Below are 23524 nucleotides of genomic sequence, written 5' to 3'. Positions count from 1 at the left end.
CAGTACATGTATACGCTTGTGTGAGTTATTCGCTTTTACAGTGGATTACTAGCTCTTAAAAAGTTGTAAACATTCTGCCAAGAACTGATTTTTAAGTGTACCAACTTGTAGTTTCATTCGATGCTCTAACTGTTGCAAGGTTGTACGAGTAATGATGCCAAGCAGATAGTATTATTCAAGTACAGTATACTCTGATATATTATAATAGAGTGTGGTGTATATCGATAAGCTATATCGCTAGCATATAGCAAAAAAGATGAGCAAAAATTTTCGTTAAAATGATGATAGGAATTGATTTGCACATGTACGCGTACATTGTACAGTATCTGCAGCATTCATGATGTGTTATAATTGGGTGCAAATCTTCTTCACTAACATCTCTCCATTATTTTTATTGTTTTCTTCAAATCAGCTTATTCATGAAGACCTCTAGCCAATACTGAAGCGCTTTGAAGCGTAATGATGATAACACTAGCCGAATCTATTACTTAAGCGATTAAATTATATTATTGATTTTTTTGTTTTATTGTAAATTGTATAGTGCAGTAGTGATAATTTACAACATGGTAGTTGTCATTGCTGCTACTTTAATGACAGTTGGATACATACTGTAGTATCTAGATTTTGAGTAAGCGTGAGTAGTGATTTTAGGATAAATTGTATAGTTCTTTAATATTTCTTAATAGTCTTCACGCAATACTGTAATGTTACTGTATGTTTTTCTCTTCTGTTTATTGTATAATTTGAGCTATGATGAAGCAATTCTTAATTGACCGAAGTGGTATGCTATACTTTTTATGGTATAGACATATACTGCTAATGAATGGTAATTACACTTGATCTGAGCTCGCTCTATCTAAGATTTGCTGCAACTTTTTAAAATTTCCCAAATTTTGTTTAGTAAGAGCATAGTCATTCTGATGAGTTAGTTGCTCCTTCTAAATAGCACTGTAGGAGCCTTTCCCTAAATAAATTTTAGGATATCTTAATCCCCTATCAATAATTAAGGTCGTATTTTTACGACAAAGGGTGACTGAGGAATGATTGTACTTTAAATTTCGCATAAATTGCATTAAATTTTAAACAACTAGGAAATTATAGTTGATTGTAACATGCTGTATACCTACCAGACACTACATACTACTTGAATACTAAAATCTTCCCAACAGTTTGGTAGATTTATTGGGTTTAATTAATTAAACGTTCACAATCCGAAATGCAATCTATGAATTATTCTCATCAATCTCATGGATTTTAAACGTTAACTATTGGAAATACGATATAGCCTACGTTATAATAGCAGTATCAATTTCAAGATTTTGTCCACTTATTGCATTTTAAGCATTAAGATAGTCGCCAATATCGCTATAAACGTACTAGGCGATAGCTCGGAGTCTCCATGAGCTGCAGCAGGCAGCTCCTTGCTCGGTGCTCCGTTCAGTATAGTGTACTGTATGACTCTACGGTACGTAATTAAGGTTAAGATAGACAATACTATTAAACTTAGGTTACTGTTCAATACAGGACATTATAATCCAGTGTGTCTGTACTAATTGTACAGTGTATGGTGACTGAGTATGCATTACAACCATGCTGTTTAGCTAAGGGGGTACTTGCAGCCAGCTGAATAAGCGAGCGGAAATTGCTGAACAGGAACTGCTCGATCGCATCCATTTGGAAATTCTCGACTATAAAAGTGCAGTTGAGATCTTATTTAGAGTTGCTTTAATCATAATAACTTCATACTTCATTTATAGTCTACATCATGATGAGCTGGAAGACATTTGTACCGCCACAATTACGCAATTCGAGCATTAAATTGGAGGATAAAATTGCATGGATTAAGACGGCACTTTGGCATCCAAATAATTCAACATTATTTATACCGAATAAGTTTCAAGTTGTTTGTGATTGGGTGGTAGATCAGCTGATAACTATTAGCAGAAGGTATTGCAATGCTAGATTCCTATTAAGTTCAAAATGATATTTGTAGGAAATGGTTGAAAAATCTTGAACTGATCAGCGCTTGACTTCTTATCTGCTAGCACAAGGACATTGCGAGTTCATATTTACTATTGCACGCATGTAATCAAGCATTTGAAAACTAGATTTTACCAGACGAGTTTGCTTAATTCATACAGCAGTATCGCAGTACATTATCATTTTCACTAGCTAGATATTATTGTAAATTGGTATTCATTAATTTGTGATTTTAATAGAAATAAGTGTAGTAGATAATTAACATGACGATGTAGCTCTTGACAAGTACTTACGTATGTGACATGATAGTAACTGTAGACCCTATTATAGTCAGTGTGGAATAATGACTTAGAACTCACTAGAAGCTAATAAGGTTATAAATACTAGTTAATGTGATATTGGAGATGATGCATTTGTGATTTGTGTGTGGTAGATACAATTAAATTTCAAACTTAAATATCACAGATCACAAGACAGAGGGGCCGCAACGCAAATGCTATGGGAGTTGTTTGATAGCATCTTGCCAACAATGTCTAATCATGGTACAGTTAAAGCTCTGATTCTCCAGGTTAGTTAGTATTTAGGTAATGTTGCACGCAAGTAATGCGACCAAATTCGTAACTTAGGACTAACTGCAGTATAGTATGGCTAGAATGTGTATTATTGAAATGGAAATATAAGTAAAGTGTCTGCAATGTTGTACAGTGCAATACTCCTAAATACAACATGTGTAATTTGTCAGCAACGCGACACGGTGTAGGACTAGTATGTACTTAATGATGAGTGCGTATCTTCATATCTGAAGGTGTTATTCTATACAACCTCTAAGATTATTTCACTGCTTACTAAGCCTATGGACAAAGCTCAATTTATACTAATTCGGGAACAGCCATTGTAAATCTTCGTAAAATAGTACTGTCGATGATGAGCTTCCAAATCATAGGCCATGCATCTTTTAATTTGCAAACTGCTACTGTAGGCATTAGCTGAAAGAATGTTGCAGGTTATCAAAGCTGATAACCATCAGAACACCGGTTTTCAAGATGAAATAAAAATACTTTTATCTTGCTGTGGGAGCCTTTTCAATAAACAAGCCAATTTGAACATTGATATTGCAAATTTGAATATCGAAGGACTTGTTAGTAATATCATTTGAGTTGATTATATTGCAAAGTAACTTTATACTTAGCCTATACTAATTAGATACTGCTAAAATTGATAGGCGACCTTTCTTGCTTCCTTTATTGCTCTGTGGATTGTATCAACCAAGAATGAAAACTCGTTCAGCGAGACGATACTCAATTTATTACTGTGCATTATTCAATACACTAACCGTATGCTTAGTCAGCAATCGAATCAAAAAAAGGTCCGTAGCTTAGCTAATAGCTCAAATTTTTGTAACTTCCAGCTACTGTTGCAAGCTGTATGACATGTGTGTTCACCGTCTCGCGTAGGTCTTTGTAGTATATTGCGAATTGCTACTGGCAAACAATATTGTCCTTCGATATAGCCTTCGGCAATTACTTACATCTCAGATGCCATATAATACAAAATTGCTAGAAAATGTACTCAATGCAGTAGAAAGACTTCTGGCTGGGATATTATTTCATAGGTAATTCTGAATGAATGAATGGGTATAACTTCTAATATGAATAGTATCAATTTTAAAAAAATAATGTTAATCAATCTGTTAATATTATTTATAGAGATCATCTAACAGATTACCAAATGGGTTTTAGACATCCTGTCTCCAACAGTGGACGTGAATTGAATTTAAGTTACCATGAAATTTTATTTAGAATATTGAATTTAATTAGAAATGAAGATACAGAATTATGCCGAAAGATATCTTTTAATGTAATCATTGCGCAATTTTGCTTTGTTAAAGTCATTACATTTCCTATTCGACATTAAATGTAGCTCTTAATTTAACTTCAACAGCTAGAACTTAATCTTAACCTCAGTAGATCAGCGTTGGTTTCCTTACCTTTTATATATGAACAATATTTGCAATCCAGCAGGTGCATTGTTGATATTTTCCACATTTGCTCCATCAGTCATGTAATTCCTAAGAAGATTCAAATTCTGTCTTAAATTTTATTTAGAGAGATGAAGAAAATTGTTACTTCAGCGGAATTCAACTTCTACGTAGAGTTGGTAAAGTTAATTCAACTAGAGAAAATGTTTGATCAAAATCAAACTATACGTCAAAATACTGCATCTGCATTTAATGCTTTAACTGATATCGTCATAAAGTTTGATATCTATCAGGTATAGTAAATTTATAGAAATAGTACCGATATCTGGAATTATGGAATAAGTTACATCTCATTCTTCAATTGAAAATCTTAGTAAGATAATTTTGCGTTACAGCCCTCTGTTGATAGCGTAGCTGGTAATACTCAGCTTACATGGATGAAAAATAGATGTGAAGATTTAGTAGGAAGGTCTCTATTTTATGATGATAGTCACTGATATTAAATGAGTTTAGTCCTTAGCATGATAATTGGTCCGCTATAATAAGAATTCCTTTTGATAGAATAAATATGGATGTCTTGTCGTGTCTGCGAACCTTTCTTAAGTTAAATTATCGATCTATGGAATCACACTTGGTCCGAATATTGTCTTTTATGTTTACATCTGATGTGAGTGTGCTAGATTTTATGAATCCACAGGTATCTATAATACTTCATTACGATAATCATATAATGTTACCCATGATTTAGGACTCTGTTAATGAAGTAATAGACACCAAAGATGGAATTTTCCTAGTTCAGTTACTATCAACATATTCTAAACTTCACCAGGTGTGGATAAATGAAGTGAATTACCAACTATGATTTTCGATATATCAATATATCAGGCGCAGCATTTCTTAATTATTGGTTTATGAGATTTATGACCGGGATATTACATACTAAAATATATGCATAAGACGATAAATAATGCAATTTGGTTTAATTTTTTTATATTAGGTGGACAAATTATTATCTATTCTATTTACTTGTTTTCGTACAATTCTGGAAAATTCAGACATGGTTACAGTTTTTAATTTACCTGTTAATTTTTTGACAAGGTATACTCGTAGTAGTGGAAATTTTAATAATAGCTCAAGGTATTCTCATGTTTGTAAAATTTACGAATTATGTCGACTAAGCCCGAGTTTAACATATTTCAAAGATTTGAACAATGCATCCGTGAATTAACTCCGACTAGTGCGATCGATGTTGGCAACTTGATTAGTGGCGAAATTTGCGAATATTACTTGTCGAAGTTCGTTGGTTAGTGAGAAATGTTTTATTTTATTTCTTTAAATAACAGATAATAGCTGGGATAACCTTCCTGTGCGAATGTTATAAATTTAGGCGAAAATAGCGAAGAGCGAAAACTCAATGGTGTCTTCTATAGTTGCATGCAACACGCGATAACACTGTTATGCTGCTGCTTACTTAATTCAAAAATTTTAACAACGTCACAAAGCGACTTGCCGCTGTCTGTTAAAAAATCAGTAATCGACTTTCTTCAATCTTGCTGCCATAAAGTTGTAATACCATTACGACAATGTATGGCAGAAACGACTAGAAAGGTGGTTGTTGCAATTTAATGATAGGCATAGCATGGGATGATTTATATTTTCTAATTATTAATTTTTACTTCACTGTTTGTGTTGTATGATAACACAGGACTACGAATTCATTTCCTATGTCCAATTTTCGGCTTTATTGATGTCCTATACGTTGCTGGAAGTTTTCACTGCCTTTCAATGTAATGGTAAAGAAATACCTACAGATATGTATAATGCGATAATTTCTCTGCAGTGGAAGGATAAGAGAATTCAGGTCGTGAATTGGTCACAAAGGCAATGTGATTTGGCATTAGAAAACTTTAAGATTCGATATTTGTTGGTACGTATAATGTTAATCATTCTTAGGTGGTAAATTGTTGCACTGCGGTTGTTATACAGTATCGGCTTCGTAACGACTTATCAATTTATTTACAGACAATTTATGCCGTTCAAAGATCGGTGTATTCGTTATTGATGCCGCAGAATGAAGAACAATCATTTGTCTTTGAAGATTATCTATATTTTATCAATGAATTGCCATTTAATAAAAATGATTTATTGATAAATGATGTCAACTCTGAAGATAATGCGAACTTAGATAGCAGCCCAGTAGCATTGGTAAGACTTAAAGGATAATATCAGTGTACAATTCAATATGTACACTAACAATTGATTATTCTTCATACTAGATGCTTGTAATTAATGAAAAGACTTTCCCTCTTTATTCTTGGAAATTATTGTTGGACAAGTTGCCATTTTACATAGCTTATTTGAATAATAGTCAAATATTAGATATATGCCGATCTCTAATTAAGACGATGTACTCTTGCCCCAACAGTTGTACTACTAAACGGTAATTAATTTTATGTTATAAGTTACTTTCATATCGAAAATCTTAAGCTTATAGCAATTTGGCTCTATGATTTATTCATATAGCAATAGCAGTTATTATTCGATTTCTTGTGGAGCTATTATGCAAGCAACATTGATCGACTTACAACCTTTTCAGTCGTGCTTAATGTCATGTATTTTAGATGAAATGAAACAACTGTTTAATCCTATAAGGTAATAATTTTTTATCATTATAAGGTAATAATTATGAGTTTGTAGTAACCCGATTAATTTTTAATCATTAAGGAATTCTCTTAATCTGCAAAGCGTAGTCTTTGAAGCTCTTGGTAATTTGGCTAGGCCATCATTTGAATGGCAGAGTGCCCTTCACTACCCTAGCTCAGATGGTACTTTTGTTATTATAGAAGTTTTATTATTCATCTTTGTACCCTAGCTCAGATGGTACTTTGTGTTATTACTGAAGTTTTATTATTCATCTTTGTGTGCCTTAACTTTCTCGGTTACTACCTAAAGACAAAGCAAGTAAATCCGTTAACTCTGAAGCCTGGGATATTATAGAACATGCTCAAAGGCTTATAGGTGCTAGTGAAATGAGATGGTGTATCGTTCATAAGCCGCTTCATTCTGAGGAACTTAGCTCGTTGAATGATATGCATAGACTAATCAAGGTTTGTATTTAATACTGAACATATTTATTAAAACAGTGGTACTGCATCAATTTTTATTAACTAACTAGTTGAAATACGATTTAAACAAATTTACTGTGAGTTTGTGTAAAAGAAGCAGTAACCTTTTCAAATTCTTTTGCCTTATAATAATGTTTAGATTTTCTATATGCTTCCTTTGGATTGTTTACTCCCAGTCAATTATACCAGATGTTTTCTATCTCTTATATGTTGGGATTGGATTATTTCAGGCGCCTTGGAAACGGTATATTGTTAATTTTTGTATATAAATTTATCGTTAATATACTTCAATGATACTTTTGTAGTTGTTAGTGATATAACACAATATTCATTGATAACTTCGTCAATGGGTTATTACAGGAAATAGACTGGAGATATCGCCTTCAACTGGAATTGCGACAGATAATGTGGCTTCTCTTGAATCCTCGTGTAACATTGATTAATACCTGTCATCGCTTTCTTAAAAGACTAAATCCTCTCACGGTTCTTGATAATCATTTATTGACCGATCTTTCATCGCTAAATTCGGTAAATAGTTCATATTGGTAAATCTCTATTGAGAAACTAGGATTTATTGATTAATCTTTTGTGATAATCCAATGATAGAAAAATGCTAGCGCTGATCGACGAGTGAGCTCTAAAGAAACAAAAGAATTGCACAAAATCACAACAGATATCGTTAGCTCTGCTTTTCGTAACTGGCTAGGTGGTAAAACATTACTTAAATTTGCCTCTAATTTAATAAAACAGGTATTCTTTGCCTTCTATAGATAAAACTGCGAAAGCAGCAATCGCTAGTTACTGTATTATGCTAGTAGATTCATTCTGAATTAATGTTTCATAGCTGAGGCCACGGATTGATGATTTCGTTCAAGAAATTATGCAGGTTTCTTCAACTTCTGAAATAGAACAGGTTATCTTGGAACACAGTCTCCTTCTGAAATTTATATTTTCGGTGTTGGAACAGGTTAGAGCTAAAAAGCTAAAGTAGTTCAATTAAAGTAGAAAATTTATTATTGACAATTGTGCAATATAATTTGGACTTTAGATTGCGTTAAGCCAGGAAGCTGTAGCAATTTTTAACCAAGAAAGAGATAATTTCATCATATTATTTAAAATTTGTGGTCATATCTTGTACCAGTCTGATGAAGTACCGAAAAGTATGTTGTTAATTTTAATTTTCATACAATCATTATAATTCATTTGAAGAGTACCATGTATGGAATAATTGTACTTATATTTGCTGTAGCCAAACGTTTAAAGTTAAGCAAAGCATCGAAAATAAAGAGTAAAGATGGTAGAATAGTGGAAGCGAAGGGAGATGTTGTTAATATATTTAAGAGTTGTCGAATCTTGATAGATATTTTTCGATTGTTGTTACAGTTAGTTGAACCTAAGTAAGTATAATTTTTGTACTACGGTATAATTCCTCCAATTAGAAGTGCTCAAAATCTTAAATGTGCTATGTTACAGTGTCGAATTCAGTTTCAATCAGGAAATACACGATTTGTATAAAATTGCTTTCCAAGAATTGTCAAATTTTGCGAGTGATTTGGTGCCACTTTTAGAAGATACGGTGTTAATTGTAAGTATTAATGCTTAGTTGGTGTTTTTAAGTGGCGTGTAGGTATGTAATTTACTTTGAAACTTATTTTATTTTTAGAATGACTCAGCGTTATGTACATCTTACGTTATGTATACATCCACGTTCTTGGAGTATCATCATTATGAAACAAACGATGAGGAAACGTCTAATACGGTCAATAATTTCATAACATTATTATTAAAACTGCTGACGCAATCAAATGGCTTAAGAAACAGTTCATCTACTAAAATCGACAACCATCAAATTAATGAAGGTTTCATTGAAAATAATATTTAATGTTTGAAATTTTTGTCTACTCGCCTCGAGTTGTGCGTACTTATCTAGTTTAGGAAGGCAGTATGAGTGAAATTTAGTAAATGCCACATATTTAACTTTTCTCTTAGTCGCTGAATTTCGTAACTGTCTACAACAAGCCATTGTCAAGCTGGTTGTGAAATCATTTTCGAGGGAAAATACATCAACTTTTGATAATTTACTATGTGAAACTAAAACGGTATAGTTAATAATACGAGTATATATAATACATGTTAAGAGAGCTGTTGCTTATGACATACTGTATAGAACGATTTGGGTTTAAATATCGATCCTATATTTTTAGACAGCTTTTGTCGTGATATTATAGCTCATGAGTTGATTTATTGCCAATTGTAGGTCTCAGACAATCTGATTTTGGACTTATCAAATCTGAAAGTGCGCTTGTATGTATGGACAGAATTGATTGCTAAACTAACAATAGAGCGAAAGAAGGCAGAGTATAAAGATGCATTTTCAACAGTGAGTGTAATAGATATTGATCTAGTGAATGGTTTAAATGCAGCTAATAGAGTCGTAATTTCTTTTATCGGTGTGGTATTCCGTTTCAGTTACTATTGACTTTAGTTCGTATGTCATATAACTTGGAAGGCATGTCAAATAAGTTGTTGGATAGTGAGACTTGTCTTCTCATTTTGAAACTGATTAAACAACTATTAACGCAAGGGAAGGTTAGCGAACGTTTTCAGTCTTTATAGTAATCTGTAAGGTATGTTAACTAAAGGCTTCATCAACATTACAAATGATTTTACTCGGTTTACTAGAACTCTTTAACAAGAGATGCAGTGAGGAGTGCCTTTCAAATATGCTCCACATGGCCATATGAAAAGAATTGTATAAGCAGCAAGTAAGTGCCTTACCTGCGCTCATAGTTAATATTTTGAAACACGTTTATTTGGAAGTTTTGTTGAAAGGATTTCATGGAGGTGATTGCATTTTGAATCAAACATCTTCTTTTAAATTATGTTGTCTCAATAGCTTTCCAGATATATTCGATGCAATTTCAGCAATATTAAGTGCAATTACATTCAATTTTCCGAATTTGGCCTATAAAAACTTGGCAATTTGCGTTGCCAGCGTTAGAAATATCCTTTATGATGTTGCTATTGTCTAGAAATATATTAACTAGCTAACTTTTACTACTTTAAGATCGCTCTTCCTTAATCATTTCCAGTGCTATTAGTTCATTTCACCTCTAGAATAAACAATTACTCACCGGAAGGATTACATCAATTATCACCATTGTCTATTAGAAATTGTATTTTGTGTTTGACAAGGTTGGTGTACTTGTTTGTTTGTTGTAAAATCCTCACATGCTATTAAAACAATTTCTTGTAGTATCATTAGATAATAACTTACATTTAATTTTATTTCTGTATCCCTTGGCATATCAGATTATATGGTGATATTAGTAAGCAAAAAGAATTGGCGGGAAAGGTAAGCTAACAATTTAGGAAAAAATTATAAGCCAACATAAACTTTTTGACAGACTTTGAGACTTGTTTTGCCTTACAATGGTGCTAGGCCCGCCTTCATCTAGTAGCTGATTACATTTATTACGTATCTCCATGCGTCCTCGAATTTAAATTGAAGGTATGAAATGGGTTACACATGTGAAGTTTATCGTATTGATTTTAGCTAACTAATGTTTAATCGCCTTCAATATTTGATTAGAAAAGTAATAACCTGTTTTCAATTATTTTTCTATTCAGCAACTACTACATGAAGGGATATTTCAGATTATTGAATTTTGCCACGATTCGGATTTTACTTACTTGAATTCGTGCGTCAAGGAAACTATGAAAGATTCGCTGAAAGCATTACATGCGGACTATCTTAAGTTTTATAAATTCACTGGCAAAATATAAGAATGACAATATAGTTATTAAGGCTGTACAGCCCAAAACGTCGAGATTGAATTAGTATTCTAGGATGCTACATTAGTAATAGGATTATATTAGTAAATAATAATGGATCATCTGTTACGTTGTAAACATTATATTCATTAGATTGAAAGATGGCCAAGGATTGTGCATGCACATGTGTAGATAATTTCGAACACAGCGAAATGGAACGTTAAGCCAATCGATATAGCATTAAATTGTAATATATTTGCTTGATGGATGTATAATAACATAGTTTTTAGCAGTGGGCTTATTCATTACCAAATTGAATTACTACTTGTATACCACGTTTTATAACGTCATAAATCATGATGAATAAATGGGACAATTTGAATGAACTCTTGTTATTCTAATTGCGCCTTGAATCTTATATTTTTAGTATCAATTCGGTTAAGTAAATACAACATTGATAAAACAAGGAAAGGCATATGCTAGTCTTATGTTACGCCAATATTTTTATTTGTAGTCAATTGTTTATTAGGTCTGTTCCATAGCAAAAAGGACTTTTTGCTATATCAATACATCAATTCGCTATGATCTATAAGGAAGGATAATTTTCCGATTTCATATTTTATTGAGTACCTTATAAATGGGCATTTATAAGTGTAACTTTGTTTGATATGATTGTGTTAATCTTGCATTAATGCTAAAATTTGGCGCCTTCAACATTGCTAAGACTCAAGTTAAGCTAATGCTAAAGTAGATTACGATTATCCTATCGCTACAGATCATATTTAATTGAGAAATTTCTAGATAATATATGAACCCCAGATCTACTTTTCAATACCTCATTTGATTCATTCTATCTTTGTTTCTATACTAGGCTTGATTTGTTCCATGATCGTATTTTAATTAATCAGACTATCCTCTTTTGTTTTCTGCATCGATACCATTACGACTAAATACTACGCTTTGATAATGATCTAGATTATCCTGATGACCTTATTGATGATAGCAATAAGTTGAAGGTCGGATACAGTATTGCAATATTGACATATAAATGCACAACCAATTAAATATCATCTCCATCTCAGGTAAATATCGATTTTGACTTAACAGATTGCTACTTTCGTATGCATAAACTATTTAGCTATTCCGTGAAATTTTGACGGACTAGCTTACCTTCTTTACGACGAGTGTACAACACCAGGTTTAGTCTAGATTTTGATTGGATTATACTGCTGATGGGATATACTATTAAATGATTAGAAATTTAGCTAGCGGTGTGTATTCCTCTTGGCAATGATGATCCAATGATTTCTTCATTTTACGAAGTGATTCAAGACCAGATACATTATTAATTGGTCCTTCAAAACTGCTGATTCATCTGCCTATTAAAAAAATTCTTCTCCGTGATACCGATTTGCTCAGATTAAGATCAATGGTAAAAATATGGCTGTTAGCAATTATACGACCATCTATCCAACAACGAAAGTAACGTTCCAGCAACCACTAGCTTATACTATCATTTTAAGTACACTTTACAGCATAATATTTATAATGTCTGCCGTTGGCAATTCTTTAGTTGTAGTTTGCTATATATTGGATAAAAGGCGACGTATGAGAATCCCGATGAATATCCTAATTGTAAACTTGGCAATTTGTGATTTATGTGTTACACTAATTACCATGCCAGTTAATTTTAGTCGTAATATAACCAAGAGAAATTGGGTTTTTGGACGTATAGCATGCCACATCTTTCATGGCTTACCAAATGCTTTTGTAGCTGCATCGGGCTTTACAGCTATGATTATCGCCATTGAACGCTATCGTTATATTTGTCATCCACATAAACGTAAGATTACTGCCCGTACCACTTTTTGGATTATCGGTGTAATATGGATTGCAGCTATATTAACTGCATTACCAATTATTGCCAGCGTGAACTACTACGTATTAAATGGTGTCCAAGTATGTGTGCATGTCTTCCATGCGAATCGATCCTTACGGGCTATATTGGATCAAGTCTACATCATTTCGTTAACTGTGCTGATTTTTATTCTACCGCTATGTACTACCAGTATATTATATTGGCGTGTTGGTGTCTTCTTAAAAGATCGCCAGGGCCGCCAAGCAAGTCAAAATCGTCAAACATTCAATCGAATTAATAAGAAAGTATTTAAAATGTTAGTTATTATTGTCGGTTTGATGTTCATCTGTTGGATTCCTCTTTATACATGTTTCTTGTTAATTACCTTTGCGCCAAGGATAATTTCACAAAATATTAATACATTTCGAATTGTTTATTCCTTTGCTCACGTTGTAAGTTACGTTAATGGTGCTATTAATCCTATTATTTATGCTCGATCTCATCAGTCATTTCGTGACTCTTTCGCAAGGAATTTTCTTTCAAGACGTGAACGAAATTCTTCTATGGAACTAAGTCAATCTAATTATACAAATAATAAATTAGCTGTTCACCAAGTTAAACTATTTCGCGATTTTTGCTATAACGACCATTATTCACGCCATAATAGTTATTCAGTTTAAAATGAATCGGTTTTAGCTTATTCTTTTATCTCGATTTTAATTGCTCTTCATCTTTAAATGGTGGTTACAATTGCTTCTAAGAAGCTAAAATGTATCATAACCGATGTTTTGTTGAGGTCATTTGTATCTTTTACGATAATACTTTAGCATACTATTTAGGATTCTATCTTGTACATAGCTAAAATACGTGATTCTACCGGAATTCTTTATGCATTTGTAGCAAGTGTTGATAGTATTTATAGCTGTAAAGAAATTGTTAACAAGCTTGAAAATCTGTAAAATACCAACTTGAAGCCTTAACTCAAGCTACGCTTTTCTTTTATGAACTTAAATTTAACTTAAAAGAGCCATTTTATTTGCTTGACTAAAAATTGATACGAATACTCCTATCGGATTATTCTTGAGTAGTTTTATGAGAGTGAAGGTATTTCTACAACGTTATAAATTATTTTTTATTTTATTACACAATTTAGGTGATATTTTATTTGAATGATCTCTTAATTATCCACGCTAATCAATATTGTACACATTCAGAAGATGAAGAGTGTGATGGAAATTGAGCTGCTTTTAGCAAGCAATTGGATATCATACAGTATAGCACAACAAATGGATTAATCGTCCATGTAATTAATGGTAGTGAGATTTAAATGAATGCCATGCAATCTTAGATCATAATTTACTATCACAATGAATTACACTGCTATTAAGTAGACAAGAAAAACGCTTGTCTGTCAATTTATTATCAAGAATAAAATTTTCCATTGTAGTCTGTTTTAAATATGGAGATTCCAGTTACTGGCAAGGAATAACTATTTTCGAAGCCCCAGTTGTAATTTATACATTATATCTTTCCTTGTGGTGCTATTGTGAGATTATTCTATAGCGATTTACCAGGTGTCCCGATAATATAAGATGGTTAAGATACCTAAATACTGGAAAATTTTGAAAATCATTATGATAGAGGATTCGGATATATCAGCAGTAGTGGACTTCGTTACCACGCAGAGAATTACACAAGATTTTAAGAGAAAAATGAAGACTTTATTATAGATTAGGATTGTATATAATGTGATAGTTACTGTAGAGCAGTGCATGTAAGCCATCGTGGAGTAACGTAGAAAAATAGTAATACTGCTACTGCTGCAAGTAAATCTGAGATAGAAATCGTTAGTATTGATAGCTTAAGAGAGAGAAGACATCATCTAAAGAACAAAATGGTAGAATTAGATACATCAATTACTATAACAGACTGTGTAATAGCAAGTGATTGCAGAAAATGACGAACAAAAAGTGACCATGAAAGCATCCATAATGATGATATAAATTATGATTCTTCTTGATTTGATTACAGAATTGAGTTGATCTTTTATTCGAATCATCTTTCAAGTATTCATGCTAGTCAATATGGTACACGTTGAAAAAGTGAAGAATTCACGGGGAATGTAGTTGCTTTTAGCAAGGAACTACTGCGCAATCAAGTAGACAAGAAAACGTTTTTCTGTCAGTTTACCATCAATAAAGAATAAAGCTCTACTGAAGTTGGTTCCAAATGTGGATTTCTGCTAGTAATATACTCGGAAGAAATGAATATCGTATAATTATCATTTGAATCATGAAGCTATGGCGAAGATGGATTATAGTCTTGCTAAATGTATTAATTGCAAAGCTCATTCTCCTTGCGATAATGATAAACCATGATACCATCCATGTTGAACTATAGTACAGTTAATCGTATTAAAACGATAGCATCCTTTTCGGCTAACTAGGGGCAATTCCATACACGTATATAACTTGATTCTTCAACTAAGAACTATAGACGTACATTCCTCTCTCTGCAGTGGCAATTGAAAAATGATCAATTTTAATGACGTTGAATAAGCTCCTTCCCCAGTTGATTCTGGGATTATTACATTAAAGCCAGACGAGGTCATTTACGATCAATAATTAAGTCGCACTCTTGAATCACCTATCAGGAATGATATCTGCGTTATCGGGAACATTTTTCCTGTGCTAGTGAGCAAAGCAAAGATTTAGACACCTCGTCGATTAAGTTCAACTCTAATTTTAAGAAGTATTTTCTTACTTACACGGCATAGCGCATTTTGATACACTTTTACCGTAATTTAGGTGTCCTAGTGTTGATATTATTCAGTTTGAAATCTTCCAATGGATCAGCGACTCATTTTGTCTACCGCTATGGGTTCAATTATTGCTTCGCTGCCGTAACATGATCTCTTTAAAAATAACTTATCTAGTAAATTATCTATAATGTTGTACATACTTTTCATCGATAACTGAATCGTTGTATAATATTATCTAAAAACTGATAGGTTAATATTAGTGGATGTCGATTTTCGATTGATTTTTTCAATAAAGTTTGGGTTCAAATTATGATTGGAGAGACTAGTGGTGTTGACTGTTTCTCCTAACGATAGGAAAATTGTCAGTAGTTGTAGTTGTACCGTAGGTTATCTAAAAACTGATAGGTTAATATTAGTTGATATCGATTTTCGATTAATTGATTTGACTTTTTCAATAAAGTTTGGGTTCAATTATGATTGGAGAGACTAGTGGTGTTGACTGTTTCTCCTAACGATAGGAAAATTGTCAGTAGTTGTAGTCGTACCGTAGTTAAAGGTCAGGCAGGACAAACCTGACAGTAGAGAGTATTTAAATTTCTATATTTGTTTCACTTTTCCTTGTTACAAATTTATATTTGTAACATCTACTGCTACCTAATGAAGGCAACAGTATTTACAAAGATAGACATCGAAAAAAATTCTTGAAGGTAATGAGATTGCATTATGTTTATACACGGAATATTTTTTGGAGCTCATCTAGAACTTTCCTTAGTTACTTACAATGACAGTGATTGGAACTATAAATAGATTATTCTCCATTCCCTTCTAATATATCACTAGATTGCCTTATTCGGCCAGTTTCGTATTATGTTATTAACTCCCCATTAAAGTAAATAAAATTAAGAGCAATTTCCAAGCATTGGCCCTCGTGTTGATGAGATGTGAACGACAACGGGAAAAAAATATCGTTTATGTTTATAAAAAATTGACCGATTTACCCGATCTAGTGGGTAGCTAGCAATTTCAGAATAGATATCTGTCCAAGGTATATCGCAGTTAACTCCCTATTAAAGTAAATAAAATTAATTAAAAACAATTTCCAAGCATTGGCCCTCGTGTTGATGAGATGTGAACGACAACGGGAAAAAAATATCGTTTATGTTTACAAAAAATTGACCGATTTACCCGATCTAGTGGGTAGCTAGCAATTTCAGAATAGATATCTGTCAAAGGTATATCGCAGTTAACTCCCTATTAAAGTAAATAAAATTAATTAAAAACAATTTCCAAGCATTGGCCCCGTGTTGATGAGATGTGAACGACAACGGGGAAAAAATATCGTTTATGTTTTAAAAATTGATCGATTTACCCGATCTAACGGGTAGCTAGCAGTTTCAGAATAGATATCTGTCAAAGATATATCACAGTTAACTCCCTATTAAAGTAAATAAAATTAAAAACAATTTTCAAGCATTGGCCCTCGCGTTGATGAGATGTGAACGACAATGAAAAAAATATCGTTTATGTTTTAAAAATTGACCGATTTACCCGATCTAACAGGTAGCTAACAGTTTCAGAATAGATATCTGTCATAGATATATCACAGTCTCACAAAAAAGTCACTATTATATTAAAATGCAATATGTCTAAATTAGAAGCTGATTAAATATGGGCAAGCTAATAAAATTGTCCTAATATCAATATTTCTACTCGAATCTCTACTCTACAGAGCCATAACACTGCAACAGGGAGATGAGTTATGATGCAGTGTCTCCAAAATAATGTAACAAAACTTCGGCTTCTTATTAACTTTATGTTGTTGATATAAATTAATTCTTCTACCAAGGACTCTATACGTATATTTCTGTATGCAGTGGCAATTTACATTTGCCTTGAAAGTAAAATGGAGACTCTGATCTCTTGCTAAATTGCACGCTGTTTGGTAGATCAGTTCTTCTATCAAGGACTGTTTCTTTCTCTCTTGCCAATTGCAATCGATCTTGAAACTCTATCTTCCAATCTCACGGTATTAGCCAGTTTGTAAACTATGGTGCAAGATTTATGTAACTTGATGGGCTATCATGGTGATGATGGCCAATAACTTATAGTGTTAGACATTCATGTTAGAGTAATGAAACTTTAAATAGATTAATTCGTAGTGCAAAACGTATTGATAATGTAGTTGAGGAAAAGTGGTCTATTTGACGGCTCGAGTCTGTTTGTAGGCGACTTTTACCGTCCATAGATGGAACAAAATGTATAGATGATCTAGTTGAGGAAAAGTGGTCTATTTGACAACTCCAGTCTGTTTAGGCGACTTTTACCGTCCATAGATGGAACAAAATGAATTTAAGAAATTAAGAATTAGAAAGAAATGAAATTGATTCAGAAGTTAAGAAATGTGTTGAAGAACTGGAGAGATCAGCTTGCACTAGACTAGACGACACTTTTTTTTAAGCTCAAGATACTTTCCATCAGATTCTGTTGTAGTTCATGATTGCTCTACTATTCTTAGCTCTGTCCTAAAAGACTTTTTTGATTCTATCTGCCTGAGATAGTTTATTTTGTAAGAATTAGACTAGCTTAGCTCGAATCATCGTGAGATATTTTTACATTTATTACCGTATAGACGAGTGGACATACCATTCACCTCCAAGCATAATTCGTAACATGCCAAGGCTCCATTTTTCTTGTTCAACTTTGTTCTGTTCCACACTGTCAAACAGTTCTTTTACCATGGATTATCAGTTACCTTTTCTTAGCAGTAACGATAGGCACTTACATGATCGATATCATGGCAACTCGAAGTATAATCTTTTCGTCATTCTAAACCTAATATGATTGTAGTCATTTCAGTTCATTGCCTTACTTGCATGCTTTGAAAGTATGGCGATAGCATGCACAGAGCAACGATCTGACGTTGTCATGGCCGGTTGTGCCGAAAGTCAATATCGATTTTGAGTTGGTTTATTGCCAATTGATGATAGCTACAAGACTTGCAACTGGTCCTTTCAACTAGACTTTCCTATGTAGAACTATCTCTTCTTCTATCAAGGATTAACGCCATCGCTTACTTGACAACGATCAACGAAGCTAGCACAGTCTAACTACTACAATATTGTTAGAGTGTTGCCTTGTCGTTAGGATAGTTTAATTAGGACAGTAATAGCGAGTATGGAGAAATATCCCGATTTGTAGTGCTAGGTAAGACAAGTAATGCCTTAATGTGGAAGTTCATTACATATTTGATATTGATTATTATTATTATGTGATAGTTAAGCCGTAAGATGATTGAAGTTGTAGTGGATGATAGTTGAATTAGACAATCTACGAGTTAAGATGAAGTTTGAGTAAGCGATTTAAAATAAAATTTCCTGATAGAAAAGCGTTGCAAGGAACATCTTACTTCGCGATGTTTCTCCTAGTAAGGTAGAATAATGAATTCTACTGTTGCCGTTTCCAAATTAGACGGTTCCTATATAAACGGGAACATTAAAGTGGAGTGGGGTGGTCAAAAGTTGTAGATGTATCTTTGCTAATAAAAGTTGCATCTTGACAGTCTTTTGCTGTGTTGAACGTGAAGTAAAAGGGCGTTGAAGTCGGCAGCTACTTGTAGACATTTACTGGACTTTACCTTGTCGCAGAAGTGAAATTATAACATGTATGCATGCCTTAGCCCAACTATTGATCTGTTCAGAACTGTTATTCTACCTTCCATTTGTACTTTCCTATTTTATACAAGTCTACACAGCACTCATTTCCAACATTAGCGTTTATTGGAGTATGCTATCGTCAAAGTAAAGTATTCTTCATAGGAGATTCCAACGCATCATGAGTCCACAGTTACAGTAGAGTGATGCTCAGGGAGTCTTTGATATCCATAGGCAATCCCCCCCAAAAAACTGCTCTGTTAACTCTACTCCACATTTCAATGGCACTATCAATATGCAATAACAGATTGCATTACTGATTCTCAATCCATTGGAGATTCTACGATATCGTAGAACAAGCTTGGGTAGACAAGGAAAGACTCGTTGCAACAACCATAATTCTCCATCTACCAACAACAAACTTAACAGAAATCGTGCAGCGACTTCCATATCATTGCAAATTTGTTTTGCAAGACAAACATGGTAAACCCAATTCTTGAATATCAATCACTCCAACTTCTAGGACTTGGTATGCAAATAAAAATCGATCGTCGGTATTTCTCTTTCTACGAAGCTGAAATCAATCTACCTAAATGATCAAAAGCATCGCTTATACCAGGCTTTTACGTTGCAGGGTTAGATGCTATTTGTGATGTTATATTTTACGATTGTGCATGATAAAATGGCCGCTACTACCACAGTACTATCGCCAGGCTGATTATGTAGGCCTGAAAAAACACTTTCTGCTAGCTATTTAGACGGATAGAACATTTTCACAAGGCTTAAGAGAAGGCAAGTCTTAGTGATGACTGGATGCGTCTATGTTTACTCATGATTTTTAAAATGGCTTTACAGCAATAATCTACCGATGGATTCGATCTGCTTTTAGCAGACTGCATTGGGGGATTTATTGCAGGGTTAGAAGGCATTTATGATGTTGTATTTTACGATTGTGCATGATAAAATGGCCGCTACTACGACAGTGCTATCACCAGGCTGACTATGTAGGCCTGAAAAAACACTTTCTGTAAGCTATTTAGACGAATGGAGCATTTTCACAAGGCTTAAGAGAAGGCAAGTCCTAGTGAAAACTGCATGCGTCCATGTTTACTCATGATTGCATCGCGGATAATAAAGTAGAAAACTGGATGATTTACTCTACTCTCTACTTGACTCCTTTACAACGATAACTTATGGAAACGTCTTGACACCAGTAATCTACCGATGGATTCGATCAGCTTTTAGGGACTGCATTGGGGGTTTACAGCAGGATTAATTGCAATTGCTAATCTTCCATTTTGCGATTCTGCATGATTGAATCATCGTGCACTCCTTCCGTACTCTCACCATGCTGACTACGTAAGGTTGAAAAAATATTTTCTCCAAGCTATCTAGACGAATGCAGCATTTTCATAAGGCTTAAGACTGCCTCATCCCAGTAATGATTGGCGCCGATTAGCCTAGGTTTTACTCCTGATTGCATCCAGAAGAGAAGATTTGCATTTTTACTCCATCATCGATCGGATGGATTCCTTACTCGATGTCATGAACTCCAGCACAACATGTCGGCAACCATCGCTTGTGTACTTCTTCTTCAACAGCTTGGCATGACTAATCTGCTAATACAGCTGTTTTAGGGCTGCATTGGTGATTTATTACAGGATTAAGTCTAAAAATTGGGCAATGGGTAGATGGTGGAAGAGAAGGTTTGCATTTTTACTCCATCATCGATCGGATGGATTCCTTACTCGATGTCATGAACTCCAGCACAACATGTCGACAACCATCGCTAGTGTACTTCTTCTTCAACAGCTTGGCATGACTAATCTGCTAATACAGCTGTTTTAGGGCTGCATTGGTGTTTTATTACAGGATTAAGTCTAAAAATTGGGCAATGGGTAGATGGAAGAAGAGAAGATTTGCATTTTTACTCCATCATCGATATCATGAACTCCAGCACAACATGTCGACAACCATCGCTTGTGTACTTCTTCTTCAACAGCTTGGCATGACTAATCTGCTAATACTGCTGTTTTAGGGCTGCATTGGTGTTTTATTAAAGGATTAAGTCTAAAAATTGGGCAATGGGTAGATGGAAGAAGAGAAGATTTAAGGTTAAGGATAGCCATGGAAGCTGCAAAAGTACTTTCTCCAACCTGGCGATACAAATGCAAGATATGTGGAATCTTAACTAGGCTTACGACTGCCAATTTCTGTAGTGATTGGCGCATACTACTCGTGATGAGACAACAGTATAGCTAGCGAGACTGTATGGGAAGGTAGAATAGGATCAGACTCAGCTTGCAATTAGGGCCCCTAAAGTCCTCGCTAGTGTTGCAATAATTTCATTCCCTTTGGACTTTGGAAGGTATATCTCCACTTCCAAACACCTTTAACGTAGTCTAGCAATAACCTTGTTCCTATGCAAATGGATAGGGACAAGCAATGGTGATTTTGAGAAGTGTCAAAAGGAGCTTGAACTTGGCTAGTTGATTTTGTTGACGATATTTTGGTGGACGAATTGCAAAAAGGAAATCACAACGACCATGTCTACTGTTGCTCGAGTTACTCAGGTTAGTTGCTTGCTTGATTCTTGTCTTGTATTGCAAACAACTTAAACCATTGGTAGCTGTATGATTGTCGATGATGATTGAATTCCCATGGCCATGACATTGGGCGAGAAGAACAAACTGCCACATAAACAGCCATGATCAAATTGTCATCAAGAGGACAACGACCGCCAACTATTTTCTCATGCTATGTCGCGGACTATTTTTCTCATCCTATGTCATCTTCTCTTGTCAGACTAATCAACTTGGGCATGTTATGTTATCAATTAATGTTGTTGGATATCACAAGGGCGAGGGGAGGGGAAAAAAAGTTCCATTTTTTCTACCCAGGAAACAGCGACATTGACAATCACTTGGATGTTGATTCTATTGGAGAAAGGATGTCAGAATCAGTCGATGAAAATTGCATTCAGGTCTAGATCCACTCCATTGACATGGATAAGTAGGGCTCAATGTCTAAAATGCCAAGTCAAGATTGGAGAGGGACAAACTAGTACAAGGATAGTTTTACCTTCGATTGATCAAACTGACATCAGAAAGCTTACCGCAAAATGATGATCAACACATGTAGTTCAAGGGCCAAACGCGTAAGAGCTACTCGTATTCTCCATCTTTGAGAAAAAATACTGTAAAAAAAGCAACTTTACATGTTGATAAAGTGTAGATATTAAAGGACTAAATGCATAGGAATGTTCTTTTTGCTCAATGTCTAAAATGCCATGTCAGGATTGGAGAGGGACAAACTAGTACAAGGATAGTTTTAGCTTCGATTGATCAAACTGACATCAGAAAGCTTACCGCAAAATGATGATCAACACATGTAGTTCAAGGGCCAAACGCGTAAGAGCTACTCGTATTCTCCATCTTTGAGAAAAAATACTGTAAAAAAAGCAACTTTACATGTTGCTAAAGTGTAGATATTAAAGGACTAAATGCATAGGAATGTTCTTTTTGCTCAATGTATAAAATGCCATGTCAGGATTGGAGAGGGACAAACTAGTACAAGGATAGTTTTAGCTTCGATTGATCAAACTGACATCAGAAAGCTTACCGCAAAATGATGATCAACACATCTAGTTCAAAGGCCAAACGCGTAAGAGCTACTCGTATTCTCCATCTTTGAGAAAAAATACTACAGAAATAAAACTACTTTACATGTTGATAGAGTGTAGATACTGAAGGAACATAATATCCATGATGGCTATTCAAGACTTTCATCAAGATCCAACTACCCAGGAACAAAATTACTATAAGTAAATAATATTGTAGAAAGGTAGTCATCCATGAATGCGACAATCGCAAATAATCTGTGTTAACTATCGAAAATTCATTTAATACATGGATAAGATTGATGCATAAAATTAAGCAATCTACATACAAGCGTAGAATTGATATCACAAATAGTCGACAAGATTGATCATTATCTAGGCTCTAATTCGATAGTAAGTTTAAGAAATCCCTTGTCAATATCATGATGGATATCAGAGATGAGGATTAAGTTTCAATTCTCATCTTAACACATATCATCATGGTGCAAAAGCTTCATTTCATAGAGGTAAAAGGAAAAGCTTTTTCTCTTGCTTCTATCGATTGGAGAGTAAGTACCAATTCTCATCCAAAAAATCATCGTGGATATTAACATTTAATTTAGAATACTCCACAAAAGGTAGTTGTAACAATCGATACAGCCAGATTTTGGACGAGAAACCGACTGCATATTTGCGTAATCCATGTTGATGTGGACTATATATGGATGATCGTTATCGATGAGATAAAGTATACTTACTCACTGCTAATCCTTGCATCGACTGTAGGATAGCGCAAAAGT

The 23524-nt window shown here is 34.0% G+C and overlaps 3 protein-coding genes across 3 annotated transcripts; all 3 read left to right on the top strand.

Annotated features, from left to right (window-relative positions):
* Nucleotides 1-1765: 1765 nt before the first annotated feature.
* TRIADDRAFT_56080 (uncharacterized protein) lies at nucleotides 1766-4455 on the top strand (the record flags this gene model as incomplete). Its single annotated transcript, XM_002112209.1, has 7 exons — nucleotides 1766-1947; nucleotides 2446-2548; nucleotides 2960-3118; nucleotides 3203-3346; nucleotides 3435-3592; nucleotides 4086-4251; nucleotides 4354-4455. The coding sequence occupies 7 exons, from the start codon at nucleotides 1766-1768 to the stop codon at nucleotides 4453-4455; spliced, it is 1014 nt and encodes a 337-aa protein (XP_002112245.1).
* Nucleotides 4456-5125: 670 nt separating this feature from the next.
* Nucleotides 5126-10869, top strand: TRIADDRAFT_56079 (uncharacterized protein; the record flags this gene model as incomplete). Its single annotated transcript, XM_002112208.1, has 22 exons — nucleotides 5126-5261; nucleotides 5346-5566; nucleotides 5664-5885; nucleotides 5981-6163; nucleotides 6235-6398; nucleotides 6482-6610; nucleotides 6683-6783; nucleotides 6911-7065; nucleotides 7223-7327; nucleotides 7444-7611; nucleotides 7690-7833; nucleotides 7928-8050; nucleotides 8132-8243; nucleotides 8333-8480; nucleotides 8557-8668; nucleotides 8747-8942; nucleotides 9073-9182; nucleotides 9341-9463; nucleotides 9553-9672; nucleotides 9766-9848; nucleotides 10396-10438; nucleotides 10714-10869. The coding sequence occupies 22 exons, from the start codon at nucleotides 5126-5128 to the stop codon at nucleotides 10867-10869; spliced, it is 3054 nt and encodes a 1017-aa protein (XP_002112244.1).
* Nucleotides 10870-12357: 1488 nt separating this feature from the next.
* Nucleotides 12358-13230, top strand: TRIADDRAFT_15472 (uncharacterized protein; the record flags this gene model as incomplete). Its single annotated transcript, XM_002112207.1, has 1 exon — nucleotides 12358-13230. A coding segment is annotated over one exon (873 nt), but the record flags the coding sequence as incomplete, so codon positions are not given.
* Between the last annotated feature and the right edge of the window lie 10294 nt (nucleotides 13231-23524).

This window comes from Trichoplax adhaerens, genomic scaffold, assembly GCF_000150275.1.
Source record: "Trichoplax adhaerens TRIADscaffold_4 genomic scaffold, whole genome shotgun sequence".
Taxonomy (NCBI): domain Eukaryota; kingdom Metazoa; phylum Placozoa; class Uniplacotomia; order Trichoplacea; family Trichoplacidae; genus Trichoplax; species Trichoplax adhaerens.
This window is presented reverse-complemented; position numbering and strand designations above follow the sequence as displayed.